The 24,145-nt window shown below is 38.9% G+C and overlaps 1 protein-coding gene across 1 annotated transcript; it reads left to right on the top strand.

Annotated features, from left to right (window-relative positions):
* The first annotated feature begins 510 nt into the window (after positions 1–510).
* tie1 (tyrosine kinase with immunoglobulin-like and EGF-like domains 1) lies at positions 511–24,091 on the top strand. The gene is made up of 23 exons (XM_052130096.1): positions 511–754; positions 2,004–2,297; positions 2,440–2,550; positions 3,152–3,307; positions 3,412–3,543; positions 3,809–3,949; positions 4,217–4,345; positions 4,960–5,105; positions 7,451–7,595; positions 7,687–7,845; positions 8,912–9,049; positions 9,449–9,733; positions 11,731–12,021; positions 15,223–15,413; positions 15,697–15,907; positions 16,005–16,115; positions 18,189–18,379; positions 18,685–18,798; positions 18,983–19,053; positions 20,965–21,005; positions 21,119–21,215; positions 21,321–21,420; positions 22,630–24,091. Exons 1-23 carry the CDS (start codon positions 712–714, stop codon positions 22,699–22,701), a joined length of 3,369 nt encoding a protein of 1,122 aa, XP_051986056.1. The 5' UTR covers positions 511–711; the 3' UTR covers positions 22,702–24,091.
* Positions 24,092–24,145: the final 54 nt, after the last annotated feature.

Raw genomic sequence — 24,145 nt, forward strand, 5'->3', positions numbered from 1 at the left:
ACCACTGTCTTAAAGGTTTGTTTATTTATTTATGTCAATGGAACAAAACAAAATACAATTATACTCAAGATCTCACTCTGTGTTTGATCATTTCTCTCAATTCAATTCAATTCAATTCAATTCAATTCAATTCAAAAGGCTTTATTGGCATGAAAGTTTCAAAAACAATGTTGCCAAAGCATCATATAGAATAAATAAAATAAAATAAAAGCAAAATACATTTTGTCCAATAACTTGGACAGTATATAATGTAATTATTAGTAATATATAAATAAAATAAATTAATATAAATTATTATTATTATTATTTATTTGACCATATCACATCACATTGTGTGTGATTTTGTAGTGACCATGTCTCTCTCTCTCTCTCTCTCTCTCTCTCTCTCTCTCTCTCTCTCTGCTCGCTCTCTCTCTCTCTCTCTCTGATCCCCAACGCCTCTTCCTTCCTTTCCCTCCCATAGAATTAGTATGAGAGTGGAGTAAGAAAGTGGAGTTTTCAGGATGTCAACAGAACAGGGAACAGAACAGGTTTCCATGCCTTAACTTAGATTTGGTTCGTGTATATTCACTGTGATTTTGGAAATGCGCAATTACATGCCACAACGGCTGCAGAGCTGGAAGAACCCTCTGGAATGTATTAATTGCTGATGAATCCTTTATTTGGATTATTTCTAACGGATTATTTGAGTGTAAACATACAATTAAAGTCATGCTGTATTTAATCTGTCTATTGTGTCTTGTCGACATATCTGGTAAGTAAAAATTAACCCTAGACCATGTGTCATTTCTACTCTTGTGTTCGCTTAATTAAATAACAAAATAGGGACTGCTGATTATTATCACATTATAGGGCGAACAGTGTTGTCACAATTTACCATGTTGCCATTTCATTTAGCCAAAATACAAAATTAACTGGAAAAATATATATATAGTAATAATCTAGATCTCCTTTTTTTTTTTTTTTTAAGGAAGTTTGTTACTTTAAGGAGCTATTTGTACTTGATCTAAACCTTCCACCCAAAAATGAAACTTCTCTCATCATGTACTCATCCTCATGCCATCCAAGATATGTTGACCTATGACTTTCTATCTTCTGTTGAACACAAACAAAGATTTTTAGAAAAATATTTCAGCTCTGTAGATCCACACAATGCAAGTGAACGGCAGCCAGAAATGTTAAGGTCCAAAAGGACATAAATGCTGTATAAATGTAATCCATATGACCCCCAGCTGTTAACTCAGAAGTGATATGATGGGTGTGGGTGAGAATTGATGTCCTTTTTTATTATTAAACACCACTTTCACTATCACATTCTTCTTCTTTTGTTTTTGGTGATTTGCATTCTTTGTGCATATCACCAACTACTGGGCAGGGAGGAGAATTTATAGTAAAAAGAATACTTAAAAATTGACCGGTTTCTCATCCACACCTATCATATCACTTCTGAAGATATGGATTGAACCACTGGGGTCATATGGATTACTTTTACGCGTCCTTTTTGGGCTTTTTGGACCTTCAAAGTTCTGGCCACCATTAACTTGCATTGTTTGGACCTACAGAGCTGAGCTATTCTTCCAAAAATCTTTGTGTTCTGCAGAAGAAAGAAAGTCGTACTCATCTGGGATGGTATGAGCCATTGTGTGAACTATACCTTTAGGTGGAATGTGTGCTCTAGGGATGACATTTCCTGACATTGTTCTCGTGTTGAGAAGGACACGAGGGACAGAAAGCCAGGGGGGAACATGTCAAAGCAGGAATGTGATTCTAGTAGCTCCATTGTTGTTGAAGTTTTGTAAAGTATCTCTTAATTTGAATAAGCAGATACATTTTTTCCTGGACTGAAACATGGTTCCATAGCTGGTTCACATTTTCACCCTTAAGTAATGTGAAAAAAAATATTTATAACAATGATAGAGGCTCTTAGTTGTTGTTGTTGTTGATGATGATAATGAGACCCACTAGAGTGAGTTTTACATTAATCTGTATGTGTCATCTTCCAGATGCCGTTATGGATCTCATAATGATGTCTAATGGGGCCACATCTGCTCATAATTTCCGCCTCACCTGCATTTCTGGTGATCATGATACTGATGGCATTCAGCTGAGCATCAAGAAGGACAACAGTATTGTCCGTCGTGTAGGAGCACCTTCCTTTACTGTGCAGACGCCACAGGCTAAAAAAGTGGTGGCTTCTGGATTTACAGGCTTTGATCACAGTGGAATTTTCTACTGTCACTCAAAAAGGGGCACTGACCAACTTGGCAATGTTACACTCATCAACAACTTCAGCAGAGGTATGTGCAAGACAGAAGCTTAATAAACAAATTCTGAGCTCCTCTTAAGACTTTGTTTAGATATTTGTCAAATTAATCATATTGGAAAAAAATATTATCAAATGTATTATATTTGATTATTACTATTATTATGTTTTACAAGTTAATTTTAGACCAGTGAGGGTCTCTATGACGGCCAGTAAAGGAGACACAGTGTATTTAACCATGGACGTGCTTGGGACAGATCGAAGAGACATTTCATGGAAATTCAATGGTAAATATACAGTAGCTGCAATCAGAAATGAGCCAAACCTAAGCTAAATAGAAATGATTTTTAAGACAGTGATTAATGGATAGTTAATGTTTTGTGCAAATCAATTAAGCAATGAATAGAGTTTAAATGATAAAGCATTGTGTCATCTTCATATTTAAGACAATATTCAGCAAATTCAGTTGTCTCTAGAAGCTACACCCTTACAACCACAACAATGAAACTTTGCAGAATTTAAGCCGTTTATTATACAAATATGCTCTTCAAATATTAAGAAGAAGAATAGCTGTTCTGATTGGACCATTGATTGCAGATTTTAGCCCATGTGTTTCAAGCCCATGTGTTGATAGTGTCACAGTGTTATTGAATATATTTTTCAGGTCATAGACATCAAGATGTTTTAGTGGAGTACTTTCCAAATCTTAGCATAATGTTCTTAGTGTCAAACATTTTTCTATGGTGTTACCTTCTTATCCCTTCTGAGCAACTGAGCAGATAATTAGTTCAGACATATTATGCATAGTACAGCAACAAATCTACCTTATTTTGTATCTAAATAAATAGATAATAAATTTACAAGCAAGTTTGTCCTGATATGTTTTAGGTAACTATTACTACATGACGCCTTTTGCTGATGTTCAGAACAACACAGCAGTCCTGGATCTGAAGAATATTGATGAAAATTACGCAGGGATCTACAGTGCCAGCTATGTTGGGGACAGTGCTCTCTATAGTGCCTTGTTGCATCTCATCGTTCGTGGTAACAGACTAATCAGTATTTTACTATTTTTAAGATATGCATGACATTGATTTGTACATTATATCCTGTCCGTTTATGATTTCCTTCACCCATGTATTCTCCAGAATGCCCAAAGAACAAATGGGGCTCAGATTGTGACAAGGACTGTCCTGAGTGCTTGAATGGAGGCATATGCCATGACAAACATGGAGACTGTGTCTGCCCTCCAGGCTTCATGGGAGTGCGTTGTGAGACAGGTATAAGAGGGCATATATTTCATTTAGAGTTGAATCCAATCTTAGAATAAATTGTTTGAAACTGATGCTTTATAAATCTCCTTTATTTCAGGTAAGCTTCTGTAGAGACTACATATGTATGGCTTTGCATTTAAAGGAATAGTGAACCCAAAACACCCTCATGTTGTTCAAACATGCATAACTTTCTTTCTTCTGTGCAACACAAAAGGGGAATATCTTGGCCTCTTAAAATATCCATAATATTTGTCTGGTTTTGGTCTTGCAGCCTGCCATGAAGGAATGTTTGGCCAAAACTGCCAGGAATCCTGTAAGTCAGTGAGTGGTTGCCAGGGCTTGAGTTTCTGTCTCACAGATCCTTATGGGTGTTCCTGTGCCAGCGGTTGGCATGGAGATCGCTGTCGCAAATGTAAGTTTAACATAGGATCACTTTAAACAATACTGTCCACAATACAGAGTATAATTTGGACCCTGTATAAAACATTTAATTCTGAAATTAGAAATTAAACATGTGCCACTGGAATCTGCCAGTAAAAAACATAAACATTACTTACTGCTCTATCCAACTGTTCTCTAGTCTTGGTAGAGTTACACAAACATTTCCAAAGCCTTCAACTGCTGATATGTACTGCAGTATAATAACATAGACCTGTCAATACTCTTCTTATTTTAAAAGCCTGCCCTGAAGGAATGTACGGGGCTGATTGTCTTTTAAGTTGCAACTGCAAGAACAAAGGGAAATGCAATCGCTTCAGTGGCTGCCAATGTCCAACAGGCTGGAGAGGCCAATACTGTGAGAAATCAGGTCAGCGTTTAAGACTATGTTTCCATCAGTTCTAAAGCCTATTACAAAAAATAAAGTAGCATTGTTGGTAATTAGCATATTTTGTGATTTGAGTGCTGGACCCCAGCATGAGATGATGGTGTGAAATGGCATCGCCACCAGGATTGCTAACTATCTTATTCAATAAGATTTCCTTATGGGGCTGTTCACACCGAACATGTCTTAGCATCCTTCTGCGCTGCATTTGAATAGTTTTTCTTTGTAAACATGCATCTTTGACTGTTACACCATATGTTTTCACGCTGTGCTAAGTTAAAAACGCATCATGAGACACCTGCACTCTGATATATTTGTTGATCTGCATCTAGTTATTTTAATGCAATAACGTGTTCAGTTGGAACAGCCCTTTAATCAAGCACATGGCCACCACGGCTTTGAGCAAGGCACTTAACTCCAGGTTACTCTGGGGGGATTGTCCCTGTAATAAATGCACTGTAAGTCATTTTGGATAAAAGCATCTGCCAAATGCATAAATGTAAATGTAGAAAGGCTATGCTGGTCCACCAGCTTCCAGCTAGGATGTCTAAAGTTTGTTCCTCATGTCTCATGGCACTCTCACCTCATTCCTCTTTCAGATCGTGCACCAGAGATTTTGGACATGGCCAGTAACCTGGAGGGGAACCTGAACTCCAGCCATAAGATCACATGTTCTGCCACAGGCCACCCTCTGCCTAGCCACATGAGCATTGAGCTACACAAACTGGAAAGCACTGTGCTTAAGGTGAAACCTGGAAGCATTGGAAGTTTAAAAGAATAATTAACACAAAATTGACAGTTCTGTCCTCATTTACTCACCCTTTGTTTTGTGGAACTTGGGTTAAATTAACCATGGTTTTACTTTAGTAATATTGTAGTAACCATGTTTTTTGCAATTTTGCGAGACGTTTTAATGCAATTAACCATGGTGTTACTGCAGTAATATGCTGTTAATATAGTAACCATGTTTAATTTTGCAGTTACTATAATTTTACAACAAAATACAATGCTGATACAATCCATGGTACATTTTTTAAATATCATCTAACACTATTTGCCCTTAGTTTAAAGAAGATGCTTTTTGTTGCTATTTACAAGCCCAATTCTGAAAAAGTTGGGACGTTTTGAAAAATACTAATAATTACAAAGGAGTGATTTGTAAATTATATTCACACTTTTTTATATTGAAACCACTACAACTAAACATTATATGATGTTTTACCTTGTGAATTTCATAGATTTTTTGAATTTTTTTATGTACAGTAATTTCAAATCAGATGATTGCAACACGCTCCAAAAAAAATTGAGACAGGGGCAATTTAAGACAAATAACAATTTGATGAGTTAATAAAGCAAGGCAATGTGAAAAAGGAAATGTTAAACAGGTGAGTCAATCGTGTCATAGTATACAAGGAGACTCCAAAAACAGCCTAGTCCTTCAAGAGCAAGGATCATTCGAGACTTGTCAATTTGTCAACAGATGCTTCAGCAAATAATCCAGCACTTTGAGAACAATGTTCCCCAAAGATAAATTGGAAGGCTTCTGGGCATTTCACCCTCTACAGTGCACAATATAGTTAAAAGATTCAAGGAATACGGTCAAATCTTGGCGCAAGACGAAAACCACTTCTGAATGCATGTGATCTCTGATCCCTCAGACATCACTGTCTTAAAAAAACATCATTCATCTGTAATGGTTATCATGAACTTGGGCTTGGGTTTACTTTAGTAAACCTTTGTTAGTCAACACCATTTGCTGCTGCTCCACAGATCCAAGTTAAGACTTTACTATGCAAAGCAGAAGCCCTACATCAACACTATCCAAAACTCTGCCAACTTCACTGAGCTCGGTCTCATCTTAGATGGAAAGTAGATCAGTGGAATCATGTTTTTTGGTCCGATGAGTCCATCGTGTTCTCCTTGCCAAAGAGGAAAAGGACCATCCAAGCTGTTATCAGCATTAGGTCCAAAAGCCAGTGTCTGTATGGCCCAGGTGTGTGTAAATGCCCATGACATGGGTAACTTGCACATCTGTGAGGGCACTATTTATGCAGAAAGATATGTAAAAATTTTGGAGCAGCATATACTGCCATCCAGTGTCTTTTCCAGGGACTTCTCAAAATTTTCAGCAGGACATCTTCAAACTACATACTGGCCGAATAAACAGAGAGTCCAGGTGCTAGATTGGCCTGCCTGCAGTCCTGACCATCTCCAGTTGAGAATGTGTGGTGCATTATGAAGTGCTTCTCCCCCTCTTGCACCGGTTGAGTGCAGAGAATGCCCCTGGGCACTTCAGCAGCCTAAAAGAGTATATTCTTCCTCTAAAATAATATATTTCCCTTCTAAAAGAGTGGCACTCATGGAGAGCATATTTTAAAAGATGCTTTTCCGTTTGTGTATATTTCCTGGTTGCCATCGTTACCTTTCCGCATCCCACAGCCACGATCGCTGCTTCACGCACTGGGCGTTCACTGACGGGTCTTGTTCTCACGGCAACGAAGACCCCGTGCAATTGTGCAGCTGAAGACCTGCATAATGGATGAATGGGGTAAAATGTAACTATTAAATTTAAATTTTAACTATTTAAATTTAACAAACTTGTGTCTTCAGTGCCCAAATGCTTAACAAGTGTTATTAGAAGAATTCACAGTTTCACAATTGTAAACACTTGACTGTCCCAACTTTTTTGGAGTGTGTTGCAATCATCTGATTTGAAATTACTGCACATAAAAAAGAATATATGAAATTCACAAGGAAAAAGATCATATAATGTGTAATTGTAGTGCTTTCAATATAGCAAAGAGTGAATATAATTTACAAATCAATGTTTTTGTTTTTAACAGCATTTTTCATACTTTCCTAACTTTTTCAGAATTGGTGTTGTACACTTAGTGTACATAGTAATAGCCTCTGCCTTTTTTTTTTTTTTTGGATGACTATTCCTTTAAAACTAAGTAGTAATTAGTCAAAGTAAGTTAGAAATAACTGTAGTGTCCATAGAAATTTTTAATGTGTTGTTGATTGTTGATTTAATATCCATTTGTTTGTCTGTGTAACACAGAAATATCTCTCTTTTTACTGATTCCTCAGGCGTCCCATACTACCATGGATTCAAAGAAAAGCTCTGCTCAGTTTGAGATCCCACATCTCTCTGCAGAGCATAATGGGGTGTGGGAATGTCGAGTCTCCACCAATGGTGGACAGGACTCGCGCAAGTTTACTTTAACTGTGAGAGGTAAGGAGAGATTTATTTTTAAATCATTTCTTAGTAACATGGGTTTTCTCTAGATGAATTGCCCTTAAATTTGCCCTTTATTGTAAACTAGAGCCACCCTACCCAACCACTACTCCTAAACTGCTGATGAGGAGTAGCAAACAACTGGTTGTAAAGCCAATGGACACTTATGCGGGTGATGGTCCGATTATTTCCACTAAACTACTTTACAAGCCAATGGATACAGGAGACTCCTGGTCCTCCATCATAGGTAAGGGATGCTAATTTTGCCACAACTAGTTCTGTTTTTAGGAATTCCCAATTAGAAATGTATGTATAATGTATACACAGTGTTGAGTAGATTACTTCTAATATGTTATTTTTTTATTTTTTTTAGGTAGTGTAATCAGATTACTTTTGGATTACAGATAGATTGATAACTTGCATGTTTATATAGAATAAAACCAATTTGCACTCCTTTCGTTAAACATTACTTAACATTAAATCAAACAACAATTTGGTGAATCGTGATTCTTTAAAAGTCAAGACTGCTAGGTCATGTAAGGTTTATTCATGTTACCCATGAAAAAGTGACTGCAATCTGATTATGCAAACTTCAGATGTAATGTAATTAGATTACATTAGTCCATTACTACCAACACTGTGTATATAATGTAGATGAGTACAATAATATTAAAGGAATAGTTCACCCAAAAATGAAAATTCTCTCATCATTTACTCATCCTTATGCCATCTCAGATGTGTATGACTTTCTTTCTTCAGCAGAACATAAAATAAAGATTTTTAGAAGAATTTCCCAGCTCTTTTGGTCCATGTTGAAAATGCAAATGAAAAGGTGCCAATATTTTGAAGCACAAAGGTCAGCATAAAATTAACCCATATGACTCCAGTGGTTAAATCAATATCTTCATAAGCCATTTGATATGTATTGGTGAGAAACAAATAACTATTTTAGTAAAATATTTACTATAAATTCTCCTCCAAATTCCATTTTAACATTCACTTTAACATTCTCCCTCTTGTGTTTTTGTTGATTCACATTCATCATGCATATGCCCCCTACTGGGCAGGGACAAGTATTTCTTGCAAAAACTTCAGAGGATATGGATTTAACCACTGGAGTCTTGTGGATTATTTTTATGCTGCCTTTATGTGCATTTGGCACTGCCCCTATGTGCAATTTGGCACCCATTCACTTGCATTGAATAATCAAGACTAGCAAGAATAACCCCCCATTCAAACCAAATCTATGCCCTTGACTACTATATATGCCAGACATACCATGTATAATAGGTGCTTCTTATCCTCTGTTCAAGTGGACAGCAGAGATCCCATCACATTGATGAACCTGAAGCCATCAACCAGATACCATGTCCGTGTACAACTTACTCGACCAGGGGATGGAGGAGAGGGTCCTTTTGGTCCAGAGACAATCATAGAGACTGACTGTCCAGGTGAGAGTACATCAAACTAGAACTCTAAAGGGTGAAATTACTGTTAATTTATGAGTGAAGTGGTGCTCTGCTGGTTCTTAAGAAAGTAAGGATGGAGTTTAATGTGGATGTGATTGTCAAAATCTGGGATTCAGATTGGAAACAAGTAGGTAAACAATATTTAGAATGTTGAATAGACTTCTTAGTGTTAACTTTAGATGTGAATATAGGACTTAGGTACAGACTGTGAAAGCAGTATAGTGTTAAAAGGAAAGTTCACCTAAAATTGTAAATTCTATCACCATTTGCTCAACCTCATGTTGTTCCAAACTGGTATGACTTCCTTTCTTCTGTGGAATGCAAGTGGTGGTTTTAGTAGATGCCGCAGACAGCCTCTGATTGCGTATTTTGTGTCGCTAGAGCCCACAGCTAGGCCGGAGATTGATTCCAGCTCAGTGGAGGGGCGTAACATCACCATCAGGTGGTCTCTGATTGACAGGTCCCGCGAGGCCACTGGGTTTTTAGTGCAGCTCTTCGGCCGACATAGAGAGAAGCTATGGGAAGAAACCACCTTGCTAAATGTGCTCTCCACCAAACTCTACAACCTGGAGTACCACAGGGACTACCAAGTGGTCGTCCTGCTGGTAAACTGTGGCAGCCATGGGCCCCCTTCAAAGCCCCACCATATCCATATCTATAAGCAGGGTAACCAAAATCTTGCAAGTAGGAACTCAGAATCAAAGTGATAGACTTTGAAATAGTATATGAATGTTGGACACTAGACTGGATGTGGTGGCAAAGAATATCTCAATAAAACTAATTTTTTTAACCACTCAACAGCTTTAATATTAGCAAACTATAGTTTTGGCAAGTTGTTTAGGGCATCTACTTTGTGCATGACACAAGTAATTTTTCCAACAATTGTTTACAGACAGATTGTTTCACTTTTAATTGACTATATCACAATTCCAGTGGGTCAGAAGTTTTCATACACTAAGTTAACTGTGCCTTTAAGCAGCTTGTAAAATTCCAGAAAATGGTGTCAAGCCTTTAGGCAATTAGCCAATTAGCTTCTGATAGGAGGTGTACTGAATTTGAGGTGTACCTGTGGATGTATTTTAAGGCCTACCTTCAAACTCAGTGCCTCTTTGCTTGACATCATGGAAAAATTAAAAGAAATCAGCCAAGACCTCAGAACAAATATTGTGGACTTCCACAAGTCTGGTTCATCCTTGGAAGCAATTTCCAAACGCCTGAAGGTACCATGTTCATCTGTACAAACAATAGTACGCAAGTATAAACACCATCATACTGCTCAAGGAGGAGATATTCTGTCTCCTAGAGATGAACGTGTGAAAAGTGCAAATCAATCCCAGAACAACAGCAAAGGACCTTGTGAAGATGCTGGAGGAAACAGGTAGCCAAGTATCTATATCCACAGAAAAACTAGTCATACAGTATATCGACATAACCTGAAAGGCTGCTTAGCAAGGACAAAGTCACTGCTCCAAAACCGCCATTAAAAAGGCAGACTACCATTTGCAATTGCACATGGGGACAAAGATCTTACTTTTTGGAGAAATGTCCTCTGGTCTAATGAAACAAAAATTTAACTGTTTGGCCATAATGACAATCTTTATGTTTGGAGGAAAAAGGGTGAGGCTTGCAAACCGAAGAACACCATCCCAACCGTGAAGCATAGGGGTAGCAGAATCTTGTTGTGGGAGAGCTTTGCTGCAGGAGGGACTGGTGCACTTCACAAAATATATTGCATCATGAGGAAGGAAAATTATGTGGATATATTGAAGCAACATCTCAAGACATCAGCCAGGAAGTTAAAGCTTGGTCACAAATGGGTCTTCCAAATGGACAATGACCCCAAGTATACCTCCAAAATTGTGGCCAAATGGCTTAAGGACAACAAAGTCAAGGTATTGTGTGGCCATCACAAAGCCCTGACCTCAATCATATTTGTGGGCAGAACTGAAAAAGCATGTGCGAGTAAGGAGGCCTACAAACCTGACATAGTTACACCAGTTCTGTCTGGAGAAAGGGGCCAAAACTCCAGCAATTTATTGTGAGAAGCTTGTGGAAGGCTGCCCAAAACGTTAGTTTAACAATTTAAAGGCAATGCTACCAAATACTAACAAAGTGTATGTAAAATTCTGACCCACTGGGAATGTGATGAAAGAAGTAAAAGCTTTAATAAATCATTCCCTGTACTATTATTCTGACATTTTACATTCTTAAAATAAAGTAGTGATCTTAACTGACATAAGACAGGGAATGTTTTCTACGATTAAATGTCAGAAATTGTGAAAAATTGTGTTTAAATTTATTTGGCTAAGGTGTATGTAAACTTCTGTCTTCAACTGTAAATGCAGAAATAAACACCTTTCAAACCTGAATACACCCTCCATCTTCCATTGGTCTAAGAAAAAATAGTTCCGCTTCAAACGTACACCATTGGTTGATTCAATTCTGGCTGGTCGTGAAGCTCAAAACAAACTTCAAAGCAATGTTTGAAAGCCCCACAGAGCCACAGTATTTGCACTTATCGAAATCAGCCTATAAATAGCTTACTTATAGTTAAGCTAGGTACAAATAAGTATATTAACATAATAATTTTACACACATCAGCTTTATATTGTTTTTCTTTAATGCCACTCCCAATTGTGCAATTGCATATGATCTCTGTGCAGGCCCTTCTTCTCCACGTAACGTTCAGGCTGATGCTGTGTCCATAAGTGTGGTCAGGCTTCGTTGGCAGCCCCCTGAATACCCCAATGGAGGCATTGTCAAATACAGCATTGAATACCAGCCAGTGGGAAAAGGCAGCTTGCACCCTTGGGTGGACACAGATGATGGCAACAAAACTACGAAAGATGTGATATCTCTCAATGGGAGCACCTTGTACCAGTTCAGGGTGAGAGCTTTCTCTAAGGTGCCAGGGGAGTGGAGCAAGTTTGTACAAGCCAGGACCCCAAGAGATGGTAAGAGAATGTAGTGAATTAGTAGGATAAAGACATGATGTTAACTTAGACATAAAGTTATGATTCTTTTCTAAACCAACTGTTCTATTTAAAGGGACAGTTCACCCAAAAAATGAAAATTCTCTTATTATTTACTCACCTTCATGCCATCTCAGATGTGTATGACATTCTTTCTTCTGCTGAACATATCAGGTGTGGCGATCAGGCGTGGCCAAGCAACATTTTCAGAGAATGAGGGACAGACAGAATGGTTTGGATTGACACTTGTGGGAAATCACCTCTAAAGGCTTTTTTGTGTGCAGTGAGAGTGGAGAGGGATAAAAGGGCAATCCAGACCGCCAGAGGAGAGAGGGAGAGATGCATGCAGCAGTCCAGTGTGTGTGAGTTCATTGGTGTGCTGAAAAGCAATCCTTAGTGTGTTAGAAACAAATGTGTAAAATAAATATTTATGTGGACAATTTACCTGGCGCCCGCTTCCCCCTTCAATATTAAGCGCATTAAGAGGCATTGTCACAGTGGTGCTGAAACCCGGGAATTAGGAGGCAGAAACGCTGTCATGGAGTCCTCGCCTCTGGCCAAAGTAATCAAGACCCTTGCCAGCATACACCAAGCCCAACATCAGGCTTTGCTTGTGCTGCGCATGGAACAGGATCAGAGGTTCCAGGTGCTGTTCCAGGCTCAAGCAGAGGACCGGCAAGTGCTATGGAGCACCATAATCCTCTCCGCTCTCCACCACAGGCTGGCAAATCTGCTGCCGTGGGTATGCACATGAAGTCTGAGCCCGTCTGCTGGAGTTGTGGGGAACCTAGGTATTTCCTGATTCCATGGACTGATGCCCCACAAGGGAGGTGGAGACAATGCTCCAGGTCCCCAACGCGCCACAGGCTACCCCCAGTCAAGCAGGAGTGTTCACCTATCCCATCCACTAATCTTGGTTTTGGTGGACTAAAGCGATATCCAGAAGCAATGCATCTGCGCAACATCTCAGCACGTAGTGTTGCAGAGGCACTCTTCAGAATAATCTCCCGAGTGGGGATTCCAATTGAAATCCTCTCTGATCAAGGCACGACATTTATGTCACATACACTACACAAACTGTATGACTTATTGGGGATCAATTCGGACCAGCATTTACCACCCCCAAATGGACAACTTGGTTGAATGATTTAATCAGACACTAAACAATATGATTCATAAGTTCATGCATGAAGATCCTTGTAATTGGGACAAGTGTCTCGAGCCCCTATTGTTTGCAGTACGAGAGGTCCCACAAACCTCCACTGGGTTCTTCCCATTTGAATTATTGGATGGGCGTTGACTGCGTGGCGTGCTCGACATCCTATGGGAAAATTGGGAGGAGGGACCTTCAAACAGTAAAAACTAAATTCAATAAATTTTTGACCTAATAGCAAAACTCCACATACTGGGGCAATTAGCACAGGAGAATTTGCTCCAGGCTCATGAATGTCAAAGCTGGCTGTGTAATAAGGGTACTCAGCTAAGGGAATTTGCACTGGGAGAAAAAGTCATTGTAGTACTCCCCACATCAAACTCTAAATTACTCACCAAGTGGCAAGTAGGTCACACAAGAGGTCACATGGCGAGTAGTGGAAATCAAATATGAGGTTAAATGAACTGACAGAGGCGGAGCAGGTCAGATTAACCACCTCAATCTCTTAAAACCATGGAGAGAGGCCATCCCCATGACTTTGGCATCTGTGGTTCCGAAGAGGTAGGAGCTCGGACCGGAGGTGAACTTAAAAGCCACTGATCAAGTCACCCTGGTCACTTGCAGAGTCCACCTCTCACCGTCAGAAGTCACGGAGGTTGCCAGGTTGCAAGTAGAAGTCTCCAACGTTCTTGCCTCTTCCCGGTCATACGAATCTCATAGAGCACCATATCAAAGGAACCCAGGGGTAGTGGTATGCAGTCGTCCCTACCGATTACCCGAACACAAAAAAAAGTTAAGACTAAGTACAGTACCATCCAGAAGGAGTGTTTGGCCATCAGGTGGGCAGAGCTATCTGTTGGGATGTGCTTTCACCCTCTGTTCAGACCAAGCTCCCCTCCGGTGGCTCCATCGCATGAAGAATACCAGTGTGTAGATAATCAGCTTTCTAGCCTTTTAAATTCAAGGTGGTCCACAGATTGGGGGTGCAGATGGCTGTTGTGGATTTCCTCTCCAGAAATGGGGGGTCGGATGGCACCTTGGCCTGAGTCAGGCGATGGGGGTATGTGGTGATGGGGGTGTGGCCGATCGACGTTTACAGAGAGCGAGGTCGGGAGAGACAGAACGGGAAGGATTGACGCCTGTGGGAAATCACCTCAAACAGCTGTTTTGTGTTTGCAGTGAGGAGGAGGAGAGAGACAGAGAGAGAGAGAGAGAGAGAGAGAGAAAGCACACAGCAGTCCAGTGTGTGTGTGTTCATTGGTGTGCTGAAAAGCAATCCTTTGTGTGTTAGAAAGAAATGTGAGTAAAATAAAGATTTACGTGGACTGTTTACCTGGTCCCCACTTCCTCCTTCAAGACTAAGCAAGAGGCATTGTCACACCAAGATTTTTTTTAAAAATATCTCAGTTCTGTAGGTCCATGCAATGCAAGTGAATGGTGGCCAGAGCTTTTTCCATATGACCCAGTGGTTCAATCCATATCTTCAGAAGTAATATGATAGTTGTGGGTGAGAAACAGATAAATATGTAAGTCCTTTTTTATTATAAACTCTCCTCCCTGCCCAGTAGATGGCGATATGCACAAAGAATGGGAATCGCCAAGTGGAAGTGAAAGTGGAGATTTGTAGAAAAAAAAGAACTTGTATATTGATCTGTTTCGCACCCACACCTATTGTATCACCACTGGAGTCTTATGGATTGCTTTTATACTGCCTTTATGTGTTTTTTGGACCTTCAAAGTTCTGGCCTCTGGAATTGTGAGGACCTACAGAGGTTTTTGTTTTTAATCTTGGTTTGTGTTCAGTAGAAAAAAGAAAGTCATACACATGTGGGATGGCATGAGGGAGAGTAAATGATAAAATAATAAAACGTTTTGGGTGAAATATGCCTTTAAACCATCAGGATACTCTCTCCTACAAAAATGCCTCCCCTTTTAGTGACTTTCAGAGAATACATCAAAATCAAGCTACTGTAATTGCCTGCTAAAACTTGGAACTCTTTCAAGAGTGTGTTTGATTTCACATCAATCAGGATTCTCCAGCTTTACTCCCACCACTCAGCAAGTTGGAAGGCCGATGGCTGAGGACCATCAGTTACTTTGGGCTGTGGTTGGGTCAGTGGCTGTGACCTGTGTGACCATTCTTCTGGCCCTTCTTGCTCTCTTCTACATTCGTAAATCTGTCCTTAAGCGGAGAAGGACGTTCACCTATCAGTCTGGATCGGTGAGTGGAAACGTTTGATTACATTAAGATGGATGGATGGATGGATGGATGGATGGATGGATGGATGGATGAAAGATCGATCGATCGATCAATAACTAAAAACTGTTAATTTTGAATGATGCTTTATCCACACCGCTAGGTTTCACTTTAAGTCCAAAAAGGCAAAAACAAATACTGAGTGCGCCTTTAATAATTTAATACGATTTTAAATGAAAGGTCAATCAAACTAAAAAAGTATATAATACATTTCTTGCACTCTAAATGTCAACGTATACACTCCCAGGGAGAAGAAACTATCTTACAGTTCAACTCCGGAACTCTCACACTGACCCGACGGCCAAAGCCCTCCCCAGAGGCACTCACCTATCCCATATTGGTGTGGGAGGACATTAAGTTTGAGGATGTAATTGGAGAAGGGAACTTTGGTCAGGTCATCAAGGCCATGGTCAAAAAAGATGGTTCAAAAATGAGTGCTGCCATTAAAATGCTGAAGGGTAAGACAACAAACTTAAGCAAAACAACACAACATTGTTAGCCAAGGTCTGTTTTAACAGGATTTTGATTCAATGTGTCTGATGTGTGTACCTGCAGAGTTCTCCTCAGAGAATGACCATCAGGACTTTGCTGGTGAATTAGAGGTGCTGTGTAAATTGGGACAGCATCCCAACATAATTAATCTCATCGGAGCTTGCGAGAACCGAGGTAAGGGCACTACCTACTGGCATTACCAAAAGTCAGATCATCAAACTGTGCTTCACAATATTGAATACATGGGCTACACACAAACTACTGTTTGACATAGATGATAAAGCTTCTATGTAAAACGACCTCACCTTTGACTGTTAAGTCTACAACCATTATGTTACAAGCTCAGACCTTGAAAGGAATATTCCAGGTTCAAAACATGTTAAGATCAATTGACAGCATTTGTGGCATGATATTGATTACCACGAAATACATTTTGACTTGCCCCTCCTTTTTCTTTTTCTCCCCAATTTGGAATGCCCAATTCCCAATGCCTCTAAGTCCTTTTGGTGGTGTAGTGACTCGCCTCAATCCAGGTGGTGGAGGACGAATCTCAGTTGCCTCTGCGTCTGAGACCGTCAATCCGCGCATTTTATCACATGGCTTATTGAGCGCATTACCGCGAGACATAGTATGTGCGGAGGCTTCACGTTGTTTTCCACAGCATCCACGCACAACACACACCCCACCTGAGAGTGCGAACCACATTATAGCAACCACGAGGAGGTTACTCCATGTGACTCTACCCTCCCTAGCAACTGGGCCAATTTAGTTGCTTAGGAGACCTGGCTGTAGTCACTCAGAACGCCCTGAATTTGAATTTGTGACTCCAGTGGTGGTAGTCAATGTCTTTATATTTATCTTTATGTCTTTAACTATTTCAAATGTATAGCCACAAGACAAAAACAATATGTGTGTTAACATGATTTCAGTGCAATAAAATCGCTTACTAGCCTTTTCTGTCTAAAGTTATAGCCAATTATACAACCAATGATGACATAATATGAGCTAACCCTAAAACAACTATAAAAATGACGATTTGAACAACTTTACAACTCAGTGCTTTTATAAAATTATAAGCTTCACATTTCTGCCTTTATACCCTCCAAATATTGGTCCCATTCACTTCCATTGTAAGTGCCTTACTGTAACTTCGATTTTGGCTTCCTTTTTTTTTATTTAAAAGAAAGAACAAGTCTAAATAATTTTTTGTGGTCATCAACATTATGCCACTAATGTTGTCGATTAAGCTTAACTTGTATTGAAACCGGAATATTCCTTTAACTATATGTTTTGTTAAAGAGATGGTTCACCCAAACCTGTATGTCTTTCTTTGCATCCATACAATTAAAAGTGAGTAGTGACTGAAGTTGTCAGTCCCTAACATTCTTCCTAACATCTCCTCCCGTGTTCCATGAAGGAAAAAAAGTTATACAGGTTTGAAACTAAATGAGGGCGATGTAAATGATGACAGAATTGTCATTTTTGGCTTAATCTATCCCTTTAAATGGCATACTACCATACCACTTTCACACAACCATAGTATGTAGTGTGCAAATATATTTTATGCATGGAATATCTGGATGACCTGTTACATTTGACAGTAAACAACAGAGCACATTGCCCTGAGTAATGCAATGCAATCCAACTTGCAACTTTCCTTTCCAATGTGACAAATGAAACAGAAGTAATATACCTCCTGTAAGCCATGATTGTCAGCCTTGTCTTGACTCATTATTTGATCAGACTACCAGAAGCTAACGCATTTTTACACTTGATAAAAAACAAAAAAGAACAACTGCAAAATAATCATATTTATTCTGTGATCACAACTGATGGCACTTGCTGAAGTAAAACATGTTTGTGAGGTCATGTAGTGAGGGCACTTTCTTTTTCAATGCAGCATGTTTGAAACATTTATCATTGCTTAATGTGTGCTGTTTCATATACAGTACATACTGAACAGAATGCAGTAAGCAGTAATTTTGTATTCCATTACAAACATACAATAGCATACTGTACAGTATAGATTCTTTCTGTAGTCTCTGCTAAACCACCTTTGAGATTGTGAGGTTAACTTGTGTGAACTATTTAAAGATGTTGAAATGAAGGAAATTTGAATTGAGTTATCACCTCTGCCAAAGTATTTTACTTGCCATACATGCCAATAAGTGTTGATCTGTCCTCTTCAATTTTCCATATATTTGCTATTAAATAGTGCAGATGTGTGACAGCTTCTCTTATCCACAGGTTACCTATACATTGCTATTGAGTATGCACCTTACGGAAATCTCTTGGATTTCCTAAGAAAGAGTCGTGTGCTGGAGACCGATCCTGCCTTTGCCAAGGAGCATGGAACTGCATCCACACTCACCTCCCAGCAGCTCTTGCAATTTGCTGCTGATGTAGCAACTGGCATGCATTACCTTAGTGACAAACAGGTATGTACAGTATTCTCAGATTATGAAAAGGCATATTTAAGAATATTCTGTGGACTGGCAGAACTGGCTAAGATACTGGCACAATTACAACTATCATAGTAATTTTACTGTAATAATTGCAGTTACTTAGTTACAGTTGTAACCATTTCTTACCATAGAGCAAAAGCTTTTTATCAAAAGAATTTAGCAATACCCAAATTGCTGTAATGGCTTCTTGTGGAAAATTCAGTTTTTCTTTTTTTTTTTATTACTGTTTAAAGAGAATTCAAAAACTGTGTCTGGTTTTCTTGTTTGTGTACCATCAGTTCATCCACAGAGATTTGGCAGCCAGAAATGTACTTGTGGGAGATAACCTAGTAGCAAAAATCGCTGATTTTGGGCTGTCACGTGGAGAAGAGGTGTATGTCAAAAAGACCATGGTAAGGGCAATATCTATGGGATTAATGCTGAGAATAAAGATAAAAAGTCCAAATATTTCCATTTGACTCTAAAATATCATGGGCTTTGTCAAATGTGCAGATTCAGGAATAAAATAATGTAAAATTACAGTTGATTTAAAATTGCTCAATGAACTCGTTGAATTTTGTTGCATCTTTATCTTAGGGAAGGCTGCCTGTACGATGGATGGCCATCGAGTCTCTAAACTACAGTGTCTACACGACAAAGAGTGATGTGTAAGTGCAGTCTGTGAATTTCTGCTATTTTGTGGTTGGCAGTTTGCTGTTGCAGAGATAGACAAAGCACGCTATGAACATCACACCCTTATAACCTTAATTTAAAGTTTTAATGTCTTATTAAGTACTTCAAGGAAATATGAGTTCTATTTTACATTTGCATTTGAAAACACATTATCCCATGATTTAACACAAAACAACAAGCCATACGTCTGCCACGCTCATCATTTTAATACAAACTGAAAAATAAGGAAGGAACTGAAAACGCAAACCAGGAAGCTCATAATTAGTGTAGCATGTTCCACAAACCACAGTGCCCCAGCCAAAACAAAAAAAATGTACACACTCAAGAACACTATGCTCTGAATATTTTGAAAACAACATGACCTAAGCTATGACAAAAGAAATAATTTTCTCCATTAGATCTGCCTGTTTTTTTACACAGTGTGGGTAGATTTCCAACAAAGTCTGGAGTTTGCATAGTCAGATGGTCTTGTGAAACTAAGGTTAGGGTTAAAATTAGGGGTAGAATTAAGTTTAGGGGTAGGGTAGGGGTACACAGTAAACACTCTGCCAATGATGCCTCTATACCCTCCAGAAACTTGAGCAAGTCTGCTGTGTGCCATTTCAATTTCCCTTTTTTATTAAAAGCACCTAATAAACATGCAAAAAAAATAAATAAAGAATCCAGAAAATAGTTTCCCTAAAACTTTATGGCAACATATGTTGACAGTGGGACATTGTGATATTGTAAAGCTAGCTATAGAACATTTTTTTTTACAAATTGTTTATTATATTTCCAGGAGTGTTGGCTATTCCTGTTTTTGAGACTTTAGAGCGTCACATCAGAAATTAGCATAATCAATACTGATTTAAAGTAATAGCCAGCATCATCCAATCACTGCCATCCATGTTAAAATAAATTGCACATTATAAATTCTGAATCTATGCATGATTAACATTGTCTTGACTACCAAATATGTTGAGTGGTCCAAATATCATCTGCAGTCTGAAACTAAACTTTTGGTTTGATTTTAGGAGTGAATGCACTTAGCTACTACGTACATAGTAAGCTATAGAATGCTATCTTGCTCCCTATTTAGTGAATTACTTAACCTCCAGTGTGCTGTCTGTCTGCGCTGGTCTCAGAACAGTTCAAAATGCACCATATTTTCATCTTAACACCATATAAAAATCTCAATGTGATAATAAGCATTAAATATAGAATTTGTAAGGAAAAAATGGACTGAAGAACATATTACTGTACACTGTGTTCAGCAGCATGGCGTTTCACGATAAATAGCAAAAATTTATAAAATGGCATATTGGATGAAACTAGAGACTAATCTTTTGACTCAAACATGTTTCAATGTAAAAACATAATTAGGTTTCTTACCAGATGTAGTTTTGTTGGCATCTCTCCCAACGACAAACGCCTCTGTGGTCAGCGCCATGTTGTTTTGTCACATGATTCCTTTACTGACACCACAGAGTTTCCTGAACTAAGATCAGTCAATTTAAATTAAATAAAATTATTCATTGCGTATAGCAAAGCAAAAATACAACGTCCATGTAAGTGTCCATGGGGTTGCATGACGATACTGTATGTTAGTATTTAAATTGGGGAGCAAATAGTATCGGCATGGTGCTAATAGGTTTTGCCTTAATTTATTTGTTAAGTAGTCATAAGTTTAACTATGTATAGCCAACAGGTCATTATCGCAAAACAAACCCAGACAGGGAGATCAGGACCCCAATATGAAGTGGAGCTGTATATTTTATTCATGTTAAAATATTGCAGTCATAAGCACTGCTCTTTTCCAACCCAATTTTAGAGGTCATGACCTCATAATTATACATCCTTAAGTTGATTATTCTGAAGTTAAAGTAATATCTGCCTTGGGTTTTCAGATGGTCTTTCGGAGTACTTCTGTGGGAAATTGTGAGCTTAGGTAAGTTTGTTTGTATTAGTTGTAACAAATTCTTGTTCTCAGTCTGTTTACATGACATTTGTTTAAACCATTATCTGTTAAGATGTGAATGCCATGAATCTGTTCTACTCAAGGTGGAACCCCATACTGTGGGATGACCTGTGCTGAGCTCTATGAGAAACTTCCTCAGGGCTACAGAATGGAGCAGCCCAGGAACTGTGATAATGAAGTGTAAGCACAGATCCTCATGCCTTCTTACCACTATTTATGTTCTTTATTTAATTATTGCCATTGTGTAATACAATTGTAGTCATTGCCATATAATTCTTCATCCAGGTATGAACTGATGAGACAGTGCTGGCGAGACCGACCCTATGAGCGACCGCCATTTTCACAAATATCTGTCCAACTCAATAGAATGCAAGAGGCTCGGAAGGTAAGGAGAAAAATAGATTTGAAAAAATAGATCAAAATGTGGTCTTGGTGGACTAGATCTGCTTACGCTACTGCTGAACAGTAGAGCAAGAACAAAAGCTTGCTTCTGTTAGAACATACAATGATGAGACAAAACATTATGACCACCTGCCTAATATGCTGTTGGTCCTCCGCGTGCTACCAAAACAGCACTGACCCACTGAAGCATGGACTCTACAAGACCCCTGAAGGTGTCCTGTGGTATCTAGCACCAAGACATTAGCAGCAGATCCTTCAAGTCATGTTAGTTGAGAGATGGAGCCACCATGGATCGGACTTGTTTGTCCAGCACATCCCACAGATGCTCACTCAGATTGAGATGTGGGGAATTTGGAAGCCAGAGCAACACCTTGAACTCTTCATAATGTTCCTCAAACCATTCCTGAACAATGTGTGCAGTTTGGCAGGGCACATTATCCTGCTGAAAGAGGCCACTGCCATCAGGGAATATCATTGCCATGAATGGATGTACCTGGTCTGCAATGATGTTTAGGTAGGTGGCACGTGTCAAATTGACGTCCACATGAATGGCTAGACTCAGGGTTTCCCAGCAGAACTTTGCCCAGAGCATCACTCTCCCTCCACCGCCTTGTTGTCTTCCCACAGTGCATTCTGGTGCCCAAGTAAACGCTGCACACGTTCATGGCCATCCACGTGATGTAAAAGAAAGCGGGACTCATCGGATTAGGCAAACTTCTTCCACTGCTCCAAGGTTTAGTTCTGACGCTCGCATGTCCATGGTAGGACAGGGTTTTAGAGAGAAACCTCTTATAGTGAGCTGCAGTGTAACCAGATTACCTGCCAACAACTGAGGCAATTTAAATGTTAAACAAAGAGAGAGTATGTTGATTGGACGGCAGATTAAATAAAGGACCTATCAGCTGCACGATACAAGCTGTTTGGTTTAACAGATCACATGTCTAAGGACCTATCAACTTAGGATAATTAATGTTTGCATTAGCACAAACCCATTAGAAAAAAACAAAACTCAGAACTATGAATAATAAGAAGAAGAATATTGATGGTTGTAGAGCAGTTCTGCCATATCACAGCTGGGCTATTTAATTTTTTTTAATCAGAGGTGCTGGAACGCCGTGTCAAGGTGCCAGAGGTTCAGTCCTAATTTAACCCTTGGTCATCAACCAACTTCTAATTCTTTTCTTTTATACAGGCCTATGTCAACATGGCCCTCTTTGAGAACTTCACTTATGCTGGAATAGATGCTACAGCTGAAGAGGCCTGACTACTAGCACCCCCAGACCCAAGCAGGGTTCATAGCCAGAGGGAGGCTCATCACAGTAGGGCTTTGCGCTACTGTCACTCTCCTGTGGCCAGGTTCCATTGTTCAAAGAGACACACCACCAAGACCACATGGCTATAGAGAACGGACTGTGAAAGGACACTGTTAGGGGCTTTGACTCTCTTTGGCTAGATTTTGGAAGGATATCTGAGGCCCTGTAGACACATGTTGACCTTGGATTTCTCAAAAGCAAATGGAACCTACAATATGAGCTAAATCTGTAGCAAGCTGGGATCTGGACCATGTATTGATATTTTTCTTGGGAGAATAATTTTGTGAGGTTGTTGAAATGAACATCAAATGCAATTCATTCCATGAACATATGTGCCAGTATCATTCAATGTAACACTTGAAAAAAGTAATGAATATGTACAATGTAGTAGTTTCCTTACGAAGACTCATGCAGGGTCCAAAATTAACAGTTGGCAAGTGCCAAATACGAGTGAAAATGAATTTGTCGAGTAAATAAACTCACCACGGGCCAGAACTGCAGAATATTATGGGGTTAAAATGTAATGTAAGAATGATAGTCTAACCCTCGCTGATGTAAGCGGCACAGCAATTCAAATCGAAGAAATACAAGCCATTAACTAAAGACTCACACATCTTCTGACAACTTTTACAGTCAGAAGTTTAACTAGATGTTTTTCCTCCAGAAATTTGGAGAAAAAAATATGTGGAAGCTACCAGAACGAATATATATAGCCTATATTGAGCGTTACAAAAATTGTTTTACTTAATTAGAATTATTGTCTAATTTCTTTAGAATAAATCTTTTTAAATGAAGAAATAATTACTGTGTACATTAAAAACGGGGGACTATTTGCCAATAGGGTAAGAACAAATTAAAAGAACAAATTCTCTTTATATTAAGTTTATTTTTCTTTTCTCAGTTTGATGTAATTTTGCTTCTCAAGTATGTTGTTTTATGTATGTTTAGATACAATATTTTGCAATATTCACGATGAAAGATGGAGACTATTTTTATATGATGCTGTGAGTGACACTTTTACCTATTACCACTATTAGCTTTGTTCACTATCAAATAAAAATAGTGCAAAATGGCCAGTATATTTTCTTCATTTACTGGCAGGAGTGGCAAAATTTTAATTTCAGACCCTGGTCTTGCGTGATCTCTGTAGATATCATTTCTGTTGTTTATTAGACAATGGATAGCCAGTAAATTTTGTCCTTTTTTATGTAATGTCTAGAAGTAATGTCATGTATGACTTATGTATGGCATGCTATATCCATTTAAAAAGAACATAGAGAATGTGTTTACATTGATAAATAAAATAAATATGTGGTGACAGGACTCATCACAGCAGCAATTGGAGTGCTCAACTGTAAACCTGTGATGTGGAACAGAAAGAACTCTCTCTCCAAG

The sequence above is a fragment of the Xyrauchen texanus genome, chromosome 7, assembly GCF_025860055.1.
Source record: "Xyrauchen texanus isolate HMW12.3.18 chromosome 7, RBS_HiC_50CHRs, whole genome shotgun sequence".
NCBI classification, from domain to species: Eukaryota; Metazoa; Chordata; class Actinopteri; order Cypriniformes; family Catostomidae; genus Xyrauchen; species Xyrauchen texanus.

Excerpts from the sequence above, each read along its gene's own strand:
- tie1 (XM_052130096.1), top strand. The coding sequence starts at position 712 with ATGCTGTATTTAATCTGTCTATTGTGTCTTGTCGACATATCTG. Across the intron at positions 2,551-3,151 it reads CATTTCATGGAAATTCAATG|GTAACTATTACTACATGACG; the intron begins GTAAATATACAG and ends GATATGTTTTAG. Across the intron at positions 15,414-15,696 it reads TCACCTATCAGTCTGGATCG|GGAGAAGAAACTATCTTACA; the intron begins GTGAGTGGAAAC and ends ATACACTCCCAG.